General features: G+C 42.9%; 1 protein-coding gene across 2 annotated transcripts in view; it reads right to left on the bottom strand.

Annotated features, from left to right (window-relative positions):
* NECAB3 (N-terminal EF-hand calcium binding protein 3) overlaps positions 1-18468 on the bottom strand; it is a 148740-nt gene extending 130272 nt beyond the window's left edge. For both annotated transcript variants that reach the window (XM_073683758.1, XM_073683757.1), the window contains exons 1-4: positions 17873-18468; positions 13256-13280; positions 8570-8678; positions 2050-2075 (exon numbers count right to left, since the gene is read on the bottom strand). In XM_073683758.1, coding sequence (XP_073539859.1) covers positions 2050-2075; positions 8570-8678; positions 13256-13280; positions 17873-17995 — 283 coding nt within the window. In that variant the 5' untranslated portion in view covers positions 17996-18468. The remainder of the gene's footprint in view (positions 1-2049; positions 2076-8569; positions 8679-13255; positions 13281-17872) is intronic.
* Between the last annotated feature and the right edge of the window lie 6473 nt (positions 18469-24941).

Below are 24941 nucleotides of genomic sequence, written 5' to 3' on the forward strand. Positions count from 1 at the left end.
GATGTTAATAAAGCAGGTGACAATTACATCATTGGCCACATGAAGATCAGGCTCCCATTCTTATACTCATCAATATCAACTTGGTGGGGTGTCCCAAACCTGGAGCCTGTGTGGCGACCCTGAGGGTTCAGTCGCCACAGGGGTACTGCACCTCAGATTGAGGTGAGGTATCTCCTCTTCCAGGTAAGGATGGAGCATCTCTCAGGACACCACTTCACCATTCAACACTACACCACTCCTGTCCTGTAGGGGGCCTAAATGCACAAGGGTGCTGCCCCGTCCCGGGATAGAGGAGATGTGGGGAACCAAAGATAGGGGGAGCCATGTAGTGGGTGAGGGTGGAGGACACACTTTTAGGAAACACTTATTCTTTCATATTTAATCTATGGCCATCTTAAGTTCAAGGTCTTTGATTGTGATCTTCGTCTGTGATTGTGGTCTTCGCCTCTGATTGTGGTCACCCGCCAGAGTTCAGCATAAGGCCGCAGCCGACTGAAGATACACGGTCCTCGTTCTCTGGCCTTGAGACGAGGAGCGGGTCAGCGTTAACCACTGTCTCTAACCGGTCAAGGTCCTGACCTAAGAAGGCCTTGGAGGGGAGCGGAGGAGATAGGCTCTACAGGCAAAAGGATCCCAGGGGATGCGGACGGAGCGGCATACGCCACCTGTATCCCATATTCTGGCCTAGTCAGAGGGATTCCTGCTGCAAGAGGGGTAACCAGCCCCCGATATCTGACTTTGTTACTTCACGTCTCAGTCGGAAAAGCCCGGAGGCTTAGTGGATCCCAGGGGGATACAGACGGAGCGGCCTACACCACCTGTATCTCTTACACTGCGTTTATCCAGTGGGACCCGGCCTTACACCACGTTCATACCACACACAGTCAGGAGAAGACTTAGTGGGAGAACAACCAACCAAGGAGAGGAACACACACCAGCGGGGTCTCGACAGGTGCTCCTGATCTACCTGGAAAGTGCTGAACCCCCTTCCCGGTGGCCGCAGTACACCGCGAGTAGCAGAGAGAAGCTTTGCGGCTGAAAGATCATCCCAAGTGAGTAAAGATCCGGATGACTTCATATACCGTCTCAGCTTATTATTTCCTGCGTGGCACTGCACCCACCATTCCTCCTCACACTGCCCTGAGGCCTGCTCGGCCTGTGGGGAGCCGTCCCATCTTAGCTGCCCGTAACACCGGCCTCAGTGGACTGAAGCAGCGCCGGTGCCCATCACCGGAAACCGCAGGTGGCGTAGTCGAAAAATACCACTCTTACTTGAAAGCCCATTACATCTATCTTTTATGTGACTGCCCTGGGCACGGAACGGGTCTAGGCCACGACTGCATCCCCCGTAACACCTACAAGGACCCGGCTCCGAGTAACCCCATTTTCCAGGGAGGGCTATCAGGTGTCACACCTGCACCTCTAAGCTGATACCTGCTGCCATGTCCGTTGGAAGATTACAGTGCACAGAACCGGACCATGAAGCTCCATACACCTTATTCTCAGGTACCACGGCTCAGATCACATTCACTCAGATCACATTCACTTTAATTGAAGCTGACCTGCAGTACCTGAAAACGGCCACTAAACAGCGATATAACCTGTGGTGTTTCAGGCCCATACACTGCCTAGTGGTCATTATCTGGTACTGCAGCTCAGATCACATTCACATCAGTTGGAGCTGAGCTTCAGTACGGAGAACGACCACTACACCAAGTACAAAGCTGCCGTCTTCTAGGTCTATACACTGTGATCCTCCAGCAGCCGCAGCACCAGGTGTCAGCTGAGTGGTGGGGTTACTGAGCATCTGACATTGATGATCTATTCTAAGGAAAACCCCTTTAAGGGATTTAAACATATATCTAAAGGATCAGTAATTCTTAAAATGAAATTGAAAAATTCTAAATCTTGTTCTATTGCAGTCCAAACAATAGTAGATACATGTACCCTTGTGATCCTGGAATAGGTAACTGTTTCTGTCCTGGCTTAAAATAAAAATGTACTATACCGAGAGCAAAATTAGAAGAAAATGTATATAGATCGGCTTACCACATAGCAGCTCTGTATCCATGTTACTACAACAAAAAGATAAAAAACACAAAAAATTAGAACATTCATAAAAAAAAATTGACAATTTTGGAAAAAAAGCTGCATTCCAAGATCTGAGAGTCTATTGAATGAAACACAATTTGGTTATACTTGAAGCTCTTCCTTTTAACACTATGTTGTATTTTTGTCAAACTGGAACTCATTAATTGCTTATATATTAGTCTAATGGTGGGAGCTTTTCTGATACAGCAAGTGAGGACAAACAAGCAGCCGGAGGCAGGAGACGGAGAGCTCCGAGCATTAACCCTACACATGGTGATCCCATTGCGACATGGATAATGCATGCCACCACTAGGGGGTGCTTATGATCTTAATCTAAAACCTTTTTTTATTATTTACCCCAATGTTTAAAGAGCATGCCAAAAGCTCCGTTACAGGTGGCAAAAAAACAAAAATGTATCATTAAACTCTAGGAGCCTAATTTATGTAGGATTTTCGCTAATTTCAAATGACACAAGATTTTGAGGATTTTTGGCATTTTTATGCCAAATCACAGACAGGTAAAGCTAAAGGGGTGGTCTCCAGATCATTGTTCAGGAGCACACCGCTCCTCTGCCTTGTGGCTTCTTGCTTTTGATTGATTGACAGTTTGGATCAGCGGCATGGTCATTACGCTGGCCCGAACTCTGTGCTCTGCAATGCTGGACACAGAGGTAGTTTAGCCTCTGGATTCTAACAAGAGCACAAAGGCATTGAAGCTAGCCGAATCCAGTGATCTGGCCAGCATCATGGCAGTGTTTGCAAGCTCTATTGAAAAGAACTTGTAAGTGCTGCGCTTCTTGCCTAGGAAACTGCCCACTGATATACTGCAGGCAATGAGCAGTAAACCATACAATTAAAAATCTTTCTATTCTCGAGAACTGAGAGGATTTTTATTAATATGTAAATTGCAAAATTGCTTGATTTTGCAAGCACTTTACAATTTTACCCATTTCTGATGTTGAGAAAACCTCTATAAAGGGAATCCGTCAGCAGTTTTTTCGCTATATAATCTGAGAGCAGCATATACTGTATATATAAAATAATATAATATAATAGAGGGCACAAGAGCCTGATTATAGGGACATATCAGGTTGTGTGTTGTAGTTTCAATACAATCAGTAGTTCATCAGCAGGAAATTAACACTACAGGACTACATGTCTTGGGCAAGGCAGTCAGGCTAATCAGGGTAACTTAGCCCCCTCCACTGATTGGCAGACTGCTCACAGTTTACACAGGAAGCTGCCAGTCAGGGGTGTGGGTGGGTTAAACACAGTGCAAAAGTCTTAGCTCTGCTACATCCACATCAGACAAGCAAGGATTCTATCAAAACTACACCAAGCAGTCCAGTAAGTGACACATCAATGGAATTAGGCTTTCTTGCCCTATATTATGATGATCCCAGAATACAGTATATAACAAAAACAAGCTGAAATATTCACTTTAATAAAACTTTGGTTATCGTGAGACAATGGCACCTGGGATATGTTAGACAACTAGTGAGTAGGCAGTTCTTGAAAATGATGGGATGGAAGTAAAACAAATGGGTAAACGGATTTGAGCCACATTGACAAGCACCAAATTATAATCGCAAGGTCAGATCATTCAAGGCTCATTAATGCAGGTGGGAAGTAATGGCTAAACCATCAGGTCATAGTGCAAAAAAGACCTTACTCAGACGTCCATGATTTTGCTAGTACTGTATGTAAAAACCCGGACCATTGTTCATCAGTGTTTTGGATCACATTTCCATCAGTGTTTGGTCAGTGTGGGCCCTACCTATATTGGATGCACGTCAATGAGCCTTCTTTATACGCATTATCGTGCTGTCTATTCACCATTGGTCCTTTTAGTGTAAGGAGATGGACATACTGCCTACGTTCCCCCTTGAAGAAACAAGTATAATGTTGTGTGATGTAATGTGAACGGTGATGTATAATGTGAATTGTGCTGTGCGTTAAAGATGTTAGTAATGTTAATAATGTGCGTAGTTTGACAGTAGGTATAGTGAGAGTTAATGTTTGGAACTAGCCCAGAGTGGGAGGGGATAAGTTGAAGGAAAAGTGACAGTTTCCCGGTAGTAAGTCAGATAGAGCCCGGAGTGCATAGAAAGAGGACCTAAGGTCCAATGTGAGCAGTGCCACATGCAGGGGCGTCCTTAAAGCGCGAGGAGACTAAAGGAAGAGATAGCGTGATCCAAAGCAGAAGTGACTGAAAGACAGAATGATTTTCCAGAGACGGGTGCTGGGAGAGGACACTTAGCAGAAAGGCCCAGAGTTTATAACTCCTGAAGGACTAGACAGGACTGAGCACGTGAGACGAGTAGAATGTCCCCGGTGGGAGTTCCAGAGTATCAGCATCAGAGAATATGCGCACTGGCCATACTGGCACCTTTAGGGGTTGAGCAAAAGACTCTTGCTGAACATGACTTTAGTGTTGAGCTGGGTGGTGGTGAAGTAGTGAGAAGGAAACAGAGGACAAGTAGAGAGAATAAAAAGGAAAGGTGAAGATAGAGAACAATAAAGGAAGGAAGGAAACTGTGTGGAAACTGCTTCAAGTTGTACAGGAAACGATAATAAGACTATGTACCCGCTATCTCTTGTATATATTGCCAACCAAGTTCCCGTTCAGTAAAAAGTTTATTTTTAAATGGTGGTCTCCCTCAATAAACTGTCCAGGCAAACCAGCAACATTGCTTACATGCGGCCTGCACGGGCGTTAAGCCCTCATATCACAAGTCCACAGACCCAGCCAGGAGCCCCACATTCATGTAACTTGCTGGGGCGTACGGGAAGAGTACCTCACCCACAACTACCATCCAGCGCCACGTTATATTGGTGTTACACGCACGCCACTAGGTTCAGATAGGGCAAGACGGGTTTCATGAATTCTTTGGAATCCTGGGGGAACCTTTACTCAGAGCGACCATAGGCTGTAGCTTCTCTCAGGCACACAATAGATTCAATTGTTGACCAGACACATCTGACAAGAGTTTTTTCAACAGTTTAACAGTGGAATTTAATCTGAAGCACGGCAAGTGAAATTCAGGGATATTACAGCAACAATCTTCATTACAGTACAGTCTGAGTTTCTTGAGCAACCGGCTCCAGTAACAATACAGTAATTTCTTCACAAGGCACAGTATTACAGTCTCTTCAGAAGCATAATTCAGCATAGATTAGATCTCTTAGCAGCACACTTCTATGCATACACAACCACAGGTTTTTCCTTCACAAGGACACAATAGTACACAGCGTTCTTTATCCTGCATGGAGATGGAGAGGGGAGGGTTTGATGAGGGAGATTATCCCTGTGACACAATTCCTTCCAGTCCTTATCTTCCTGCCTGATAATACTCTGCACTGTTAGTTCAGGGAGTTTATCTGACCTGTGTTTAGTTTCTCTCCTAATCTGAATCCTGTTCAGTTGCCTTCTGTCAAATCCAGATAACACACCACCTCTCTCTTTGGCTTCAGCCAGACTACAATAACAAGTTCCCCACAATCCACCTGGGACTTTGCTAAAACACTCCCTGTCTCCTGTGACTGTGTTAACCCCTCTAGTTGCTGGATACTTCTGGAGCACAACACTTCCTGTCTCCTGTGCTTGTGTTATTTGTAACAGTTGCTGAATGATTTGGAAGCAACAGCACTACTTCTGGTAGACTCTAACCACTGCATACTGGGAAAACACATGACCTGTTGTTTAGTAATGCTCAGAATTGCCATAACAAATTCTTCTATTTCAAAACCTCCCAGATCCATATGCTTTCCCATTTTTCCTGCTTCCACATCAAGCTCAAGAACAGATTAAGAGCTTCATTTATAAGGATGCAAATGTAGAGAGTTCAATTACTTTTCCAGTTTCCTGGAGAACTATGTAAGTAACACCAGTAAGAATAATCAGAAGTTAGTGACATTGACAACAATCGTTGCAGCACAAAGCCTAAACTGTAGAATATTTTTAGCCCTACATTGTGTATGTTCTACCTAGATACCGTACCTTATTTATTTCTATCCATCTGTTATATGTTAATCAGATATATTGGATGTTCATGTGCTAATGAGTATCAGGTATTTATAGGTTAATGAGCCAAGCTGCAAAATGCTAATGAGACAAGCAGACTTACAATTTTTTCAAAACAGCCTCCTGTCCTTAGACTCAGGGGCGGACATATCCTTGGTGCAACCTGTGCAGCTGCCCAGGGGCCAAAGAGGTAAGGGGGCCACTAACACCTCCAAAGCAGGTGGAATTGTGCATTATGATGAGCATTTGCACTGCAAAGGGCCCATATGTTGTTCTTGCATAGGGCCCTCATCTGTCTATGTCCACCAGTGATCGGACTACTAAATAGAAACATTTTGTTATCATTGCACATTTGCTTGGCTCTTTTTAAACTCCCATATATGTGAATGGAGAGAGATGATGCACACCAGCATTCTGGAGATAGACTCCAGTCCAAGAGGTGGGACCTGCATCTATTAGACATTTATTTTACTCACTTTTATAGCACCATTAATTCCTCAGTGCTTTACAGACATTATCATCACTGTCCACACTGGGGATCACAATCTAAATTCCTTATCCGTATGTCTTTGGAGTGTATTATAGGATATTTATGGCATAAAGGATAGGTGGTAAAAGTCTGATCACAGCGGGTTCCACCAATGGGATCCCCAGAGATCACTAGAACAGGGGTCCCAACTCCCGACCCCTACTCTGAAGGGATTAAATGGAGTGGCATGGTCACGAATAACCCCTGCTAGATTCATTTTCTATGTGGCTAAGAGAAAGCCAAGTGTCGTTCATTCTCAGAGATAATAAATAAATGGTGAGGCATTGGTCATGCTCGACAATGCTGCTCCATTTAATTTGACCACAATAAGACGAAAGGGGACATCAAGACCTTAGTTCTAGTGATTGTGGGAATCAGACATTTATCATCGATTATATTAAAGGGGTTGTCCACTACTCGGACAACTTCTTCTGAATCCAAATGTTTTCCCCCCAGTAAAATAATAACACTTATACTCAACTCCGGTGCCGGCGTTATTCCAGCGATGTCAGCACTGGCTCTCCCGGGCTCGCATGACATTGTTATGTCACACTTTCCTTTTGGCCAATCAGCACCGACTTCACTCTCCTTTGCTTTAGACAATTAAAGACATACGAAGGGAGTGAGAAAGCAGCCGCAGCTTCCACTTCCTCCTGATGTCAATTATGTCCATAGGAGAGGGAAGCCAGCGCTAATTGGCTGCAGGGATTGAGTGACATAACAGTGTCATGCGAGCCTCGGGAGAGCCAGTGTTGACACCACTGGAACGGCGCCGGAGTTGAGTATAAGTGTTATTATTTTACTGAGGGGAAACATGGATTCAGAAGGGGTTGCCCATTTAAGTCTTTTAAGTCTTATACATGTCTAATAAAGGGGCTGTCGTACTGGGTGTGGAACCTAAGGGGATCCAAAGGCCCCTTTTTCTCTTAAGAATACATCAGCATTATGCATGGCAGGCACATGGTAGGAGGAGGGCCCTGTCAAAGATTGTGTATTTGGACCCAAAAGCTTCAAGTTGCACCCCTTGTATAACACACAGTTTGGTGCAAAGAAGAGAGGATATTGGTGTGTAATTGTGAGATTTCACACCTAGATCATGGCCTCAATGACAAAGTTAACCTCTGGTTAGCCCAAAAAAAAAACAGACCCTAGTGCCCAGTAACTGGATCTAAAGCAGGCTTTAAAGAGGTTGTCCACTACTTTAACATTGATGACTCATCCTCAGGATAGGTTATCAATGTCTGATCAGTGTGGTTGCGACACCTGGCACCCCCGCTGATCAGCTGCTCTTGGTGCCAGTGGCATCCAGAAGTGATCAGTTACGATCTGCTGCTCCGTCTACAGATAGTGTCCGTGGTCGGGTACTGTACCTCCACCCCCTATTGATTTGATCAGGGGACAGATGTGCAGTACCCGGCCACATCTACTATCAGTAGACGGAACAGTTCCATAACTGAGCACTACCAGCCGCCGCTGGCACCAAATACAGCTGATCGGTGAAGGTGCTGGGTGTTGCACCCCCATCAATCAAACATTAATAACCTATCCTAAGGTAGGTCATCAATGTTAAAGGAGTGGACAACCTCTTTAAGTGTGGTTGTTTCTGCCAGACCTTTTGGGCACATTTTAATTAGAACATAGACCCACCAGGGAATCCTCTTATACCCTCATCATCCAGTTCTTGCTTTTCAGCTCATTGTTAATGCCAAAGGGTAGAACACACAAAACACTAGCAGTACATATTAAGAAGACTTTTTGATTTTTTTTTCTAACTTTTCTCTGTGTCTAAGGGAGAACTGAAAATGTGCATAGATAAGGATAAAAAAGTCATTTCTGTATATACAGTGTGACTACTTTTTACATTGTTCCTCGTGATAACCAGCCGTTTTTATTCTATACGCTCCATGTTCTTTTCCGTCACTCACTTGGTTTGCTGACTGTCTATCCGGATGAACATTTTCCTCAGATCCTCCTGATTCAGAACCCCATCAGAAAAATAGCTCTGGAATTCTTCAAAGGACAGTTTTCCATCATCTACCGGAGATACATATTATATACAATTAATTATAAAGTAATGATTCATCCAGTGCAAATCTATCTTCTTCTCCCACACATTTTCATAGTTGATGAAGCTCAGCAACAACACAGTGGAAGGAAGGAGACCCTTCATCAATTCTGGACCAGTGTAAAGGATTCAGAATTCAGAAACAACCTTAAAGAGGACCTGTCATTAGGTGAAAAATGACGAGTCTTTGCTCTTCTTTTATTCCCGCTGCTCACCTGAGTAATTCTATTTTTTCTCTTATATTCGCCATACGGTTCCAGAGATATGGGCCTTTTTATTTTGTGCTAATTTCTATAGAAACTACTAAGGGAGCTTGGCTCACAGGGTAATAATGAGAGCAGCCTAAAGAAACGCTCCCAGAAAATCCTGTGAGCCACGCCCGTTTGGAAAAGACCCTAAAAAATTAGCCGTAAATAAAAAGGCCCATATCTCTGGAACAGTATGGCGGATTTATAAGAAAAAAAAATAACAGTGGGAATAAAAAAAGGGCAAAATTCGGTCACTTTTGACCTGGTGACAGGTCCTCTTTTAAGTACATTCCAGATGAATGATGTAGTATATTCGCAGATGGTTAAGTGTTAACATGATGGAGAGGGTGTCTATGTATTTTCATATTTTTTTCTTAAATATGTTGCAGTATTTGCATATGGAATAACGCTAATTTACACCATCGGCATTAATAAAGAACAATGTCAGTACAATTCTTTGGGGACAGAATGACCCCCCCCCCCTAAAAATTAAAGCTTGAAACTTGATTGAATATAAGAACATCCCCTTTAGACCAGATTTGCCCAATATAGATGTCCATTTCAGGACTGGGTTGCTTTTGTCAATTTTTTTTGTTGTTAGGAAAAGCCTAATAAAAAGGGTGTTGTGCTGCAGAGAGTCCCAGGAGGCATTTATAATCTGTTTAGGAACCTGAAAACAAATAATTGATTCCCCTATAGCACCTCCACAGGGTAAATGAGGTATTACACGGGGCATGATCACACACAATTTGACATGCTCTAATTATTTTTACGAAGGTGAATGGTAATGCCCAGCTGACAATCCGAGGAACGGCACAATACAGAGATCTTAGAAAAACTCAGCCAGCATTGTTATGACTACAGATGTCAGCAGTGATGACAAGCCCTCTGCAACATCTCTCTGAAAGTCTCCTCCATAGATATAACATAACATTCATGTCTTCCCGTACTCAGATACAATATATTCTCTGAGAGATTTTCTGGTTATGGTCACATTACATTTGTGTCCTATACAATCTCCAACATTATTACCCCTTATCAAGAGTCCAGTAATATTTCATCATCACGCACTGAAAGGGTTATCTACACAGGCCTCAGAGCAGGAGGACACAAAAGGGTTCACAACAGGGAACATTCAGCATGACGGGCATTTCCTGGGTTTATTACGGTCCTGCCAGAGTCCTGGTCTCTTGCTGAGATGGTCTACAGAGCCATCTGTTCCCATCGCCATCTAGAAGCACAGACAGCGTGAGCCTTGAGACCTTACTACACCTCGCGTCTCACAAGAGCACAATTGTCTCATCTCCGCTAATCCTATATTTAGAAAGAATAGATGGACACCCCCCTTAGAAATAGAGGTCCCCTCCCTCAGTTCTGGTGTGAATATACTGTATATAGGGCTCAATTAATTGATAGTCACCTCAAACATCAAATATAGGAAGTGGCAACACAAGTAAGAAGAACCTGTAAGGGGTTTCCAATGTTATACAATTAAATAAAATTCAAGGACTACAGGCAGGAGACATATGCATGCACAGTATATCTCACATACTTGTATGACTGCTGTGTTTTCACTCCTGATTGGGGTCTACGGGGTAACGTTTCTCCTTATGGACTGTGACATGCCTGACATGCCAATGTAATGCAGGTGCCGGAATGCAACGCACAGAACACAAGGCTAGAACAGTCAGAGATGAATATAAACAGTTTATAGATATATATACAGCTCTGGCAAAAATTAACCACTGAACAGTTTTCTATTGGAAAGCATGGAAAGACTGGTGGAAAGCATGCCAAGACGCATGAAAGCTGTGATTAAAAATCATGGTTAGTCCACCAAATATTGATTTCTGAACTGTTCCTGAGTTAAAACAGGAGTAATTTGAGGTCTGAAAGCACTGTTTCTTTTTTAGTATTTTGACGCTTTATCATTTGCTGCAAATAAATACAAAATTTTTAGCTTTGAATTTCGGAGACATGTTGTCAGTAGTTTATAGACTAAAAGAACAATGTACATTTTACTCAAAAATATATATAAAGAGAAAAATCAGAGAAACTGAAAATTTTGCAGTGGTCTCTTAATTTTTGCCAGCGCTGTATGTAATAGGTGTTCTAAACAAGGGAAAAGTAACAGATAACAAAGGGTAATTTGAAGTAATAATGCAAAGGTAGTGTGATGTACCCAATTGTGGGAGTCACCATGTTAGTCTTTAACTCTGTGTATGGCCCTAGCGGGGGTCGCCAGTTATTCCCGCTAGCCCGCAAGTCTTTTCCGGACAAAGTCAATCAAATCAAGTTTAGCTTCTCCCGCCCTAACCGGTCCCCTCCCAACCTGAGATCCTAAACCCAGCTGCCCCTGGTACTGTAGGTTAACAGTGGAAGTGACGGTCCTGTTCACTTGTGCAGCTCCTCTGCTTCCGCTGGCGTGACTCTCCTGGTGCAGCCGTCTCCCAGCTCCTCTCTGCTTGGCCATTGCAGGCAGTCTCTCAAGCCTTGGGTGGGGGATTCAGACCTCGTCTGTTGGCGGGTGACGTCAGGTCCTGCGAACTCACTCAGCACCGCAAACAGGTCCCGACTCTCCTCAGCAGGTGCAGCACTCGAGGCACCTCTGTGGGGAATCTAGAGTTCATCCACTGGCGTCCGGCTGTTATGTGTCGCAGGCCTCTGGCTCAGGTCTGCCACGCTGGGCTTCTCAGCACGTTGGGAGCGCATCTGCTCCTCTCTGCAACTTGGCTCTAATCCTGCCTCAGGCTTGGCACGCTGGACTTTTATATTCAGGAAATCCTTCCTGGAAGTCATCTGACCGGGTCCAGCGTCTAAATCTGCTCCCCCTTCAACTTTCCTATCACATCTTGGTTCCGTTTGATTGTGTCTGACCAGCAGATGGCTATCTCTCCTCACCTTTGTCACATCCAGCAAGAATTCTCCTGAAGGCTTTTTTCTTCTACTACACCAGTGTAAGGAGACTTATAGGCCATGCAATGTTCCTCTAGGAAATTAAATATGCAAATTGTGTCTTCAGGGAGGAAGAGTACTTGAACTCTAATGCTTCCTTTTGGAAATAGCAATCCTAAAAGTTAATATCGACCATTTAATGAGCATTGCTAAATGACTTAGGATAAAAACCAACCCAGAATATCAATTTGCAAATACGTGTTTCGCGGTATTGTCTTTCCTCAGTGCAAAGCATGAGACCTGATTTGGCTGTATGAGAGGCCTCTGACTGGGAACTAAGCGGTAATGTCTCTCCTTGCAGAGAGTGACATGCCTGGCATGCAAGTGTAAGGAGGCTTAAAGGCCATGCAAATGCTCTTCTGAGAAATTAAATATGCAAATTATCTCTTCAGAGAGGAAGCTTTGCACTGAGGAGGGGCAACACATGTCTGCAAAATGAGATTCTGGCTTTGCTTTTATTCTAAGTCAAGGGGGAAAGGCTTATTAAAGGGTCGATATTGACTTTTAAGATTGTTATTTCCAATAGGTGGCACTAGAGTTCAAGTCCTCTTCCTCTCTGAAGAGACAATTTGTATATTGACTCCTGATTGAGTCAGCTAGTTTGACCTTTCTTCTTCTTCATCCTCTCAGTATCACATACCTGGCTCTGTTGTATCACCATTACTAAACCTTTGACTCGTCTGACTAGTCTCCCGACAACCGTAGGTGTACCACACTCTGGGCTGTGCGAGATTAATATTGTCTTACCCTTGGCTTCCTGACTATGTTTAACATTCAATCCAAATGTATCTCCATGAATCCCGGTGATAACTGACCTCATTAGTCCTTTAAGAATTATACCCTTCTCAGTATTGGACACTATATGGCAGGAGCTGCTATAGATAAAATGTCATTTGGTTCTTTCTCTGGGTATCATAAGCTAAAGACTGTTACCATACAAAATACAGTCACCACTCCCCCTATCTATACATGTACATTGTCATAATACAGTATTTGAAATAGTTAACAAGGATACTAAGAGAAGTCCTATGCACTAAGACTGGAGGGAACATGGCGCACACAACTACACATTGCCCAAACACCACAAGCATCCAAACCACTTGTACCAAGGTACCCCCTCCTATACCCAAAGTAGGGCTGTACCGCATGAATGGAGTATGTGTCAGGCATCATATTAACGTGGTGGATGGGTGTTTGCAGCCAGAAGTTCCTGATATTGTCAAATTTGGCAGGACATTTCTGATTCACGAATAGAATATTGTAGAATGGAATATATGACTTATTATGGAAACAGTGAATAATAATTTCCAATTCTCTTCAGTTCATATACATTTGTTACTCACCATTTTTGTCAGCTCTCCGGAATATCTGTAGAGAGAAGAAAGTGTTTAAATCCAATGTACTATAAGAACCATGGCCATACACGTATGTCTACTCAATCTATAGTGCATACAGATACGGTAAATTCTAAGAATAATATACACATCACATGTTCACAGTTCTGTCTAATAGGATCCAAGTACTGTAGAAAAAAGAAAGGTCTAGGGAGTCCTTGTGTAGTGAAGTTTTCTTGAATTCCCACGTCTTACTCCCACCACCCTCTACTATATTAGGAGTCCATGCATCCACAGTTACACAAACCATATTGGCCTACAAGCACAGCCACCCAAGGCTTGTGTTTTTCTTTGGAACTTCGCCCTACATGCAATAAATGCCCAGCTCTACTCTCTTCTTCTTCTACTTTCTTTTCTTCTCATTGTACAAGGGAGGCGTTTGAGCATTTCATGTAGCACAGTGAGTGAATATGTATTTTATGTCTTTTTTTTGTGAGAGTGGGCAATTCTACCTTCTGCCATGGGGTCCTATAACTTCCTTGGATGATAGAAAGTTATTCTAATGGTAGAGTCTTAGGTTTTGTGCACAAGACCGATTTTCTCAGACAAGTTCTATCCTTGGTTTTCAGGGATAGCACTCGTACCTAGTGTACGCTATTCTATGGGGCTGTGCACATGTCCAATTTTTTTCCTTGGACTAAGTGGTCATTGGAAAAAAATGGGGGACATGTTCAATTTTGATCCGAGTGTTGATCTATGGATCCATAAAAAAATTGGACCACACTTGCAGTCGGACAACATGCAAGTACTGTCCGATTGTCACTGACTGACAAAATGGAGAAAGTGGAGAAACTATTTTTTCCGTCTCCATGTCAGATAAAAACGGATGCCATTCTAATCCAACTCTGATCAACGTTTGACTAGAATAATCGGACCGCTTCTCTCGGATGTGGAGCATTCGGTCTTGTGACCCTACCCTTATAGTCAGGAGAGGAAAGTGATTTCATTTCAATAATGAATGACTCAGTATTGTAACACATTTATCTGCTCAGAAAACAAACACTGTGTTACCAATGTATTCCCACAGGATACAACAGATCAAAATACACTGTTTTTGTATCTTCAGAGCCTGAAAAACAAACTCCAAAATGCCTTCAGGAATCATAATAAATACTGGTTTATAACAAATGGATGAGCAGAATGTCTGTGTTATCAGCTGCAGCTGAAAGGCTCTTAACTAGGATATATAAATAATCTAGCAAACAAACCATGTAAACCCATATGTTTTTTTACACACATTAAATTGGATAAAAGAGATACATGAAAGAATGTTGGGAAGACTTAAATGGCCAATGTCATTTCAACAAACTGCACCAATGTACGTTTCGCACTTAGCTTCTTCAAATGCAAAAAGCCCCTTTGAAGAAGTTAAGTGAGAAACATGCTTCGGGGTGCTCCAAGGCTGTGCACCATATACTTGTTATTATGTGACCCTATTTTGTGGATTGTTTATGGTCACCTTCTATTTGTGCATTTCAAACTTTGGTTTTACTGTGTGAATTCACTTGAATGTATAGATCTTAGGTTTGCAACTTTGCTTTACATTATTTATGAGTTGAGCACTACTTTGGTATGGATTTATTTGGTGATTCCTTTTAGAATTTCCTTGGGTTTTATATACACCAGCACTTGTGGTTCTTCAGGTTTTATGGTGCCCTACTAGACATTCGTTTCTGTATCACATTTCCCTCTTTTTTAGCTCCTTTATCAATTTTATGTGCAATATGGCTTAATAAAGTTTATTTTAATATATCTTATTGCGTATAGTCTCCTGTATATTGTAGTTTGCTCTTGAGTACCAAAAGGCAGATCATATTTGTTGTCACTTTTGCCCTTGGATATCTTAACCTGATGGAAAAACTGTCAAGAATGGAAAAACTTATCATGAGTTTCAGAGGAAATAATTAAATCTTAACAACCAATATGGCTGCACCTCATGTTGTCACTTTTGTACAAATGGCCATCCCAATGAATACTTTTGTAGGAACATTGCAAAGTACGGTTTCATCATGACATCTCATTGTGATCCCATATAGCACCTGTGATGAGTATCTGCAGCCACTGTGGTTGCCATCTAGCCCTATCCATTCCCTAGTTATTTGCAAATCAAAATCTCCATTACCAGAACTGAGAACTCTGTAAATTACATGGCTGTTCTTCAAATCAAAGGCTTGCCCATAAGAAGGGCAAACACTGCCAAGTAACTGTATACTAAGTGACAGCTCCTGCAATCATATACTTTGGATATCTTTCTCTCTCACTTTGAGCAATCCCTTTTTATTACAAGCCTCTTCGGAGAAGAGCTGGTCACAGGATGTCCTTCCACTGGAGCATTCAACAGTTGGGATGAGCGAGTGGACCTGTTAAAGTTCGGATTTATTCCAAATGGGGACCCGGACTTTTCAGCCAGAAAATTCTCTCTCTCTCTGCAACGGATATCCCCCGGAATGCTGAACATTGTAATGAACTTCCGGGGAAAGTCCGTGTTCGGCGTTTAAGTTTGGGTTCGCTCATCTCTATTTAACAGAAATCATCCAATCCACCAGCAGCACCACCACAGGAGAAATGAGTAATAACATGGTGCTGAATTAAATCAATAGGCTATCTGTATAAAGCAATGAAATGACAAATCCTCCAAAAAGAGATATACTCTTTGTAGTAACTCTCCATTATGCCTCATTAATGGAGGTCGTAAATGACTTCTCAATAATAATTTAGATTGCCTATAATGGTTATAACTCACAAACATTTAAGAAACACTGCCAAAAAACTTAGACTCTAAAATTTAACCTGTTAATTTATGTATTATTGCATTAATGATTTGTACCTATAGATAAATATTAACTGGTATTTTATTCTCCTACTTAGAACTCTTTGGCCAACATCTGTAGATGCCACCTATGTGTAGGTAACCACTAGTACTTATACATTATGAGGAATTACGGTAAGGTTCTGGGATGTGCATGTAACTGGCATCTCTAATATGTACAGTGGGTACGGAAAGTATTCAGACCCCTTTAAATGCTTCACTCTTTGCTTCATTGTAGACATTTGGTAAATTCTAAAAAGTTCATTTTTTTCTCATTAAAGTACACTCTGCACCCCATCTTGACTGAAAAATAACAGAAATGTAGAAACTTTTGCAAATTGATTTGTTATTGAGATGGAACCAGCATTTATCAGACATCTATGGCATATCCTATGCTTTGAATACCTGAGATTGCAATATCCCTTCAACACTGAGAGGGCTTCTAAAAACTGAGATTTGGGGAGCTAGTTGGTAGAAGTAGGTACAGAGGTTTAGATGGGTTTGTGTGCTGAAGCTGGGGTAGAAGTGTTGAGAACATGCCACTCTGCTTTGGTCAGGGTATATACACATAGGGCACCAGCTGAAAACTGAATCTTTGCCGTGGAATAAAATCTAGCTATTGCCTAGTTATGATACCTATGACATGTAAAGGACAGAGTGGTGACTGGTTTCTCTTTGCTGGCTAGTAAAATAAAGGACCTGTCAAATTAAGGCGTCAAACTCAGGGTGGACAGCTTATCCAAAAACCATGGACAGATAATATTTTTTATGGACATATTGGAACACCATAATAAATCATTATGGTTATAAAGGGATATTTGTCTACAGCCCATAATTCTGATATGAAGAGATCAGCTGCATTCACTGTAAACAGTAAAATGATGATAATTACAGAGAAAATTATCCATTATAGAATCAAAAAAAAATCATGGGCTCCTCAAATTTGGTTTATGGACAAGGCAAAAAAGTGGACTGTCCAGGAAATTCTGGAAGGTTTCAACCATGGTCAAAGGAAGATTTTGAGAACCCACCAACCCCCTTTATACACTATTTAATGAAAAGAAGACCTCAGGTAACTGCAGAGGTCTCTCCATGCTAAAGCAGCTCTGTATGAGGACCCCATCATACAGCTCCTTCTATCTCAGCTTCCGGGACCTCTTTGTGGTATAGAGGATAGAGAACAGGCTCAGAAGGCTTTTAATATCAACCAACTCGTGTAAAAGGTCTACATATAAATACCTCATTTATCAAAATCAGATTATGAGCTTCGCTTGGGACCAGATCCGATCAATGTAGACAAATTCATTCTCGGCTGTAGAACATGTTGGCGTTATATTGATAATGCATAAAATATTTTAATATAAATTTGCTAAATATAATTTGAGGCCAATTTTATATTTTTTCCCCCAGAATACTAATAATATATGTCATATTTTCCCTTTAATTAACCTAAGGGTGCAGTGATCCATTATTTAGATTGAAATTAGTCCACTTTTCCCAATTAGACATCAGTACAGAACAACATGACATTGCTATAAGCAGAAGGTAATTATCTCACAGTAATATCAGCAGATCCCTAACAGAAGGGGGTGAGACAGCAGCAAGCAAAAGGGGTTAACCTCTGCACTGCCAAATAAAGTGTGATTGAATGGTGGTCATCTCCATGCTGTGCTCATTGTATACATGATACTGTGTATCTAATACAAGCATGAGGATTGATACATCAAGCACATACAGACATATATATTGGCACTTACATCCTTGAATATAGACAAGTCCTGTTCTATGGTGAGCTTTGGAGGGGCTTTGATGGGTTTGTCCTTCTGGAATTGTTTGGGCGACAATAGACACATGGTGATCAGCTCAGTACAAGACATCATCTTCCTTTAGTTGCTTCTGAATGACAATGCAATTAGGAAGTGTGTCCAATGCCCAAGGAGCAGCCTGGAGATGCAGTTTATGGGACAGGAGAAGAAATAGAGAGAATCAGCAACTCCAATAATAAGAGCAGATTATGATTATGCTATGAGAAGAATAGAGAAGATCTCATATATCTCATGTAGAGTTGAGATCTTTGTCTTCTTGACCAGAAATGAAGAGTTGGAGCTGGACGTGCAGATCTTGGCTTTGCTCTAAAAGTAGGTGCAGTCTCCAAGATGCAGAAGCAGGAGGAAAGCAGGAGCAGTTTCCAGCTGAGGCTGATCAGCTACAGAGAAGACACTGTAAATGCAGAGAGAAGATTGCTTCTGATTGCCAGGCAGATGGAGTGTAACCTCAGTGCAGGAGCCACTGTCTTCACTGCAGTCCTATCATTACTTAGGATGCTCCTGGCTCTGTCTCTTCCCCTTAACATATGACTCCAGCCTCCTCATTCTGATTGGCTTATCTATTTCCCTTTAGTAATTAGTGGACCAATCAGAAGCCTGTACTATTTTCTATCCCTATACAAGAAAATATAATGAAGATGTATAGCACATGCACTGCATTAAGCTGAAAACTGGAGATTGGAGCTGCAGAAGGATTAAGGTAGAAGGTAGCCTGTTATACTCAAGAATCATTTAGCTATTCATGTAGTCTGTTATACACAAGTAGAAGGGTATTTCTGTCATCTGTTATACAGGCAGATAAGAGGGTTAAAATGTGGGAGCTGCACCTTTCACTATTTTCCCCATAGCGGTCTAACATAAAAATACTTTCAGGTCTCAATTATTTGCATTTCTTTTGCAGCAGAAAAACCTTTTTAGCTGTATCCTAAGTGGATTTAAAAGTCTACTTATGGGGGAACCTATCAGCAAGCGGATATTTACCATGAAGAAGGAATTGCGTTAACCCAATATTTTTTAACATGATCTTTTAACCCAATGTTTTTTAACATATCTGTCCCTGGGTATTGAATTGTCCTGTTGCTGTGCTAATAGATGTAGCACAGTGTGTGATCCTAGCCTTGGGGATATGCTAAAATGAATGCACTAGGTGTACAAATTTTGAGAAACATTTCACTAGAGAGGCCAAGTTTCATGTTAGTTTGTATCCAGCTGCCAGCTGGTAACACGCTATATTATACAGGTTATCCGTCTTAGCAAATCCTAACAAACAGGCAATCCCTGCATGTGTTGCAGCTGTCTAACAGCCGCGAGACATGCAGCCGCAGCGACGCATACATATTTGGGTAGCACCTGAGCTTGCTCGGATAACCCCTTATCCGAACATGTTCACACAACGCTACTAGTAACAGCCGATCATGGGGGCACCGAGTGTCCGACCCCCACCGATCTGATAATGACCTATCCTAAGGATATGTCATCAATATTTTAGTACTGGAAAACTCTTACAATCCTGTTTTGTAACTTTGTGAATCCTCCCTGTACTGTAAGAAATAACACTTTCCTATAACTTCACCCTTTTTCATCATCCATGAGATGTGCTGTGACAGAACTGGGACTTTTACTGCTGACTTCATTTTTACTATTACCGCTGTCACAGTGTTTATCATTAGTGATGTCACAGTACAGGGATAATGTCACAGTACAATAAACACAGAGATGTCAAAATAGGCTGAGATATTAAACAGGCATTTTTCATTCGTTTTCACCAATGAACTGTCTGTTCCAGGGATCTTTAAAGAGGTTGTCCACTACTTTATGTATGATCCCCCAATTTATTCCCTGGGGCCCATAAGTGTTTCTCTAAATACCTTGTGCCTTTTCTGCCTGTGAGCGGTACTATCGGTGGCCGCTCACAGGCATCCCGTGACCCCTGGCTGCAGCCGCCTCTGACATCCGCTGATGTCACAACAAGTCCATGCTGCAGCCGAGGGTCCCTCTTCCGCGTTCCACCGGTGGATGTTGGGCTGTGGGAAGGGTTACCCCGTGCGTCACACCCAGCATCCACGCGCGGTGGATGCTGGGTGTGACACACGGGGTAACCCCTCCCTCAGCCCAACATCCACCGCCGGGAGCGTGTCACTGATGTCACGCCTCACTTAACGTGACATCAGTGACGGGTCACGTGATGACTGTGAGCGGCCAGCGATAGCGCCGCTCAGAGGCAGAAAAAATACCGCAAGGTATTTACAAAAATACTTCTGGGCCCCGGGGAATACATTGGGGGGTTCATATAAAGTAGTGGATAACTTCTTTAAACAAGGCAGTAATCAAAGTTCACCACCTGATACAACTAGTTTAGCAGAAAAAGAAGTACGCCTGCATCTGAGCAAATTAAACATTGACAAATCCCCTGGAACAGATGGTATTCATCCACGGATACTGAGGGAATTGAGGTCAGTAATTGACAAACCGCTGAATCTCATTTTCTTAGACTCTCAGGTAACAGGGGTGGTGCCACAGGATTGGAGGATAGCACATGTGGTACTGATATTTAAGAAAGGTAAGAAGGTGGATCCAGGTAGCTACCATCCAGTAAGTCTGACAACAGTAGTGTGCAAAGTTTTTGAGGGTATCATAAGAGATCTGCAGAGTTATATTGCAGAGAATAATATAATAAATGATAATCAGCACGGATTCATGAAAGATAGGTCGTGTCTAACCAACATGTTGGGGTTCTATGAAGAGGTAAGTGCAAATCTGGATGTTGGTAATGGGGCTGATGTGATTTATCTGGACTTTGCAAAGGCATTTGATACTGTACCACATAACAGCCTTATACTGAAGCTACAGAAGCAAGGACTTGGGGAACTATATGCAGATGGGTAAGGAATTGGCTAAAAGGCAGGAAACAATAAATCATAAATGGTAATGTGGCACCCTGCTGTTCACAGGTACCACAGGACCCAGGGTGCATGGACGGACTTCTCCACAAGAGGCCTTCATTACATACAAACACCTCCACCCTTCCACCTCATACCACCAGAGGGAGCCCGTTAGGGATATATATATTCAGGGTGGAGCCAGGCAGTCGGTCAGAAGAGAGAGTCAGTCAGACAGAGTCAGAGAGTCTGAGAGCGTGCTGACGCTGAGAGCAGCGAAGACGCAGTACGTCTGCTGCTGTGGTCTGAGAGCCCCGAGTGTGGCCGACGGCGAGGAGGAGAGGAGAGAGGAGTTGAGGGGGCAGAGGAGCATCATAGGCTCACCCCGAATATACAAACCGGACACCGGGTCCGCGCCTACAGGGTACTTTATACCCAGTAGGGATCACCGGCATACCAGGAGAACTACAAGTCCCTGGCCAACCTGAAGATAAACCCTTAACAGGATCAGGAACCACGAAGGCCCCAGCGTTACCAGGGATAGTGGTTGCCAGCCGAAGGTCCTACTACCAAGCGACAGGTGAAGGAACAGCATGACACATAAGCTAGGCCCAGTTGCAGGCTGTCCAGGAGCATACAGAGAGGGAGACACGGACCAGGAGGCCCTATACCCGCTTACTGTGGAGAAGTCCAGAAGTGCACCCTTCCTACCGAGTACCCTGGACCGTACCTGACATCCGCACCAGTAAAGGTATTGAAGCGAATCCCCTGTCTCTGTCAGTTACTCCTGCTGCGCCATTCCGCCTGCACTACAGGTCCCAGCATCACCACCATCAAACTCTACCCTGCCCTGAGGCCCACTCTACCTGTGGAGAGCTGTTCCATCCCAGCTGCCTTATCAACTGCCTCAGAGGTCTGCAGCAGCGCTGGTACAAATTACCAGAAACCACATGTGGCGTCACGATCGAACTGGAAACCCCCTATAAACTTTCCCCCCTTTTAGTTGACCGCCCTGGGCCACGGACCGGGCCAGCCACTGTGACATCTCCCTTTCCCCCCAGCATCTATCGGCCCGGACTCCGAGTACCCCATTGCCCTGGGGGCGCGACAGTACGCTCTCTAAATGGGATATAGTCAGCATTGGGGACCGCAGGGATCTGTGCTAGGACCAATTCTCTTTAACCTCTTTATTAATGACCTTAGGGATGGGATTGAGAGTAAAGTGCCAGTTCTTGCTGCCGACAACAAACTATGTAGGATATTAACCCCTTAAGGACCCTGGGATTCTCCGTTTTTGCATTTTCGTTTTTTGCTCCCCTTGTTCCCAGAGCCATAGCGTTTTTATTTTTTGGTCAACATGGCCGTGTGAGGGCTTATTTTTTGCGGGACGAGTTGTACTTTTGATAGACATTACTGGTTTTACCATATCATGTACGGGAATACGGGGAAAAAATTCCAAGTGCGGTGAAATTGCAAAAAAGTGCAATACCACAGATGTTTGGTTTTTTTTTTTTTTTTTAACACGTTCACTGAATGCAAAAACTGATCTGCCATTCCTATTCTCCAGGTCATTACGAGTTTGTAGACACCAAACATGTATAGGTTCTTTTTCATTTAAGTGGTGAAAAAAAAATCCAAAGTTTGCTAAAGAAAAAAAAAATAGCGCCATTTTCCAAGACCCGTAGCGTCTCCATGTTTCAGTATCTGGGGCCGGGGGAGGGCTTATTTTTTGCGCGCCGAGTTGAAGTTTTTATTGATCCTATTTTGGGGTAGATCCGATGTTTTGATTGCCCGTTATTGCATTTTCTTGCAATGTTGCGGCGACCAAAGAACGTAATTCTAGCGTTTAGAATTTTTTTCTCGTTACGCCGTTTACCGATTTGATTAATTCTTTTTTTATATTGATAGATTGGGCGATTCTAAACACGGCGATACCAAATATGTGTATGTGGGTTTTTTTTTAATTATTTTACTTTGAATGGGGCGAAAGGGGGGTGATTTAAACTTTTATATTTTTTTACAATTTTTTAATATTTTTAAAAACATTTTTTTACACTTTTTGCTTGCTTCTATAGTCTCCATAGGAGACTAGAAGCAGTAACTGTCCGATCGCCTCTGCTACATAGAGGTGATCAGCAGATCACCTCTATGTAGCAGAAATGCTCCTGTGCTATGAGCGCCGACCACTAGGTGGCGCTCATAGCGATCATTACATGACAACCACTGGGGTCTGCCGCAGACCCAGGGTTGTCATACCCACCCATTGGTGACCCGCGATCACGTGACGGGGTCACCGATGGGCGGCATAAGTGAAGCCCTTCCGGTGCGGCGCTGTTAAATGCCGCTGTCAGAGATTGACAGCAGTATTTAACATGTTAATAGCCGCGGGTGGATCTGTATAAATCAGCTGACATGTGTCCGGTTCAGTGTGGGCTCAGCGCCGGAGCCCGAGTAGTCAGACTGTGGAACGCCCTACCACAAGAGGTAGTGATGGCCGACACTATAACAGCTTTTAAAAAGGGCTGGACGATTTCCTCAATACTAAGAACATTGTGGGTTACAGTTTAATTAGAAAAAAATGTACAATTTGGTGGAGAAAGGAAGAACTTGATGGACGTAGGTCTTTATTCAACCTATGTAACTATGAACAATTAGCACAACGATTCTCTATCCATGCACTCAAACATTATCGATGTACTGTGTTTATTATCCCTGTATTATAACATCTTTGTGCTTATTATTCCTGTATTGTGACACCGCTGTTTATTATTCATGTCTTGTGACACTATCCCTTTACTGTGTTTATTAACACTGTACTGTGACATCACTATGTTTATTATCTCTGTACTGTAACATTATCAATGTTCTGTTTATTATCCGTCGACTGTGACATTGATTTGTTTATTATTGTTATAGCAGAAGATGAGGTCCCCCAAGTTCAAAGACCCATTCTATGCTATATAAGTCTGACGGTTATTTTAGGTCAAAAACAACAGCTAAATGTTCCTTCCTTGTATCAATAGAAACTAACGTGTCCTTGCTAGACATCAGAAGTGTCTGATTAAATGTGTCTGATTAAATGTTTCAACTACAAACCTAGGCGTCACGAGAACAGAAACCAGCTTTTGTTTGCACAGCTAAATTGTATGATCGGACCATATATGGTAAATCCGTTTCTGCCTCCAGGGTGTATATAAACCCTATGCTTTGACACATACTACCTGTCTTGTGTCTTATTCTCTCCGGGCCTGTATACTAAAGGATAGAAGAACCAGAAAGCAGTGACCACAGCTGGCGCCTCGAACAGGGACCTGAGTTAATCTGCCCAGGGGTACTCGACCGGTCCGAGATGTGGGACGAGCGAAGCTCTCTGTTGGTGATATATACAGCGCTGAGGTAAGAATAACTGTTATATTCTACCTAAATTATATCACTACATAGAAGAGACTCCCTCACCCCCGAGCGGTTGGCTCCCAGGTAATTCACAGATTGTTGTCTGGCTCAGGTCCCTTTGAACCAGTAGAATCCCTGTCAGTCCTGCCTTCTATCCTTTGGAAAAACTTAAGAATGAAAGTATGGATCCGATGATTGTGTTGTGGGTGTGTCTCGGGATCGGTGTTTTTGGTCTGTTTTTCTGGTTGGCGTATAAGTCCTGGAGGGCAAGTAGTGGTGTGGTTCAGAAATCTTTGTGGCCCATTGTCTAAGTGACTGAGGAGTCTACTCTGAGTGAGGAGAACCGAAAAAATGGGGAACCAAAATGCCAAAGAAGGCATTACAGCCAAAGACTTAGTAGTACGCAGAGAAGGGAAACAGGCACTGATTGGAATTGACAAAATATTGTGTAAGGCGGGAATGAATGAAAATGGAGAGATGAACGGAGAGAAATGGAAATCCTTCTTTAACTCCTATCATGGATGGCTGAAAGATAAGGGTCTGTTGGAGACAGTGGATGTATGGATGAATGCATGCGCTCATTTTAAAGGAAGAATTGAAGAATTAGGAAACGGATGTTACAGACTGACAAAAACCGGAATGACAGATTTTCCTCCCTATCTGCCCCCGACGTCACCCCCACCCCAGTACCAGAATTCCCAGGAACCCAATTGCTGGGTTTGCCCCAG

The sequence above is a fragment of the Phyllobates terribilis genome, unplaced genomic scaffold (genome assembly GCF_046119375.1).
Source record: "Phyllobates terribilis strain yellow unplaced genomic scaffold, ASM4611937v1 Scaffold_5__5_contigs__length_657084704, whole genome shotgun sequence".
Taxonomy (NCBI): Eukaryota; Metazoa; Chordata; class Amphibia; order Anura; family Dendrobatidae; genus Phyllobates; species Phyllobates terribilis.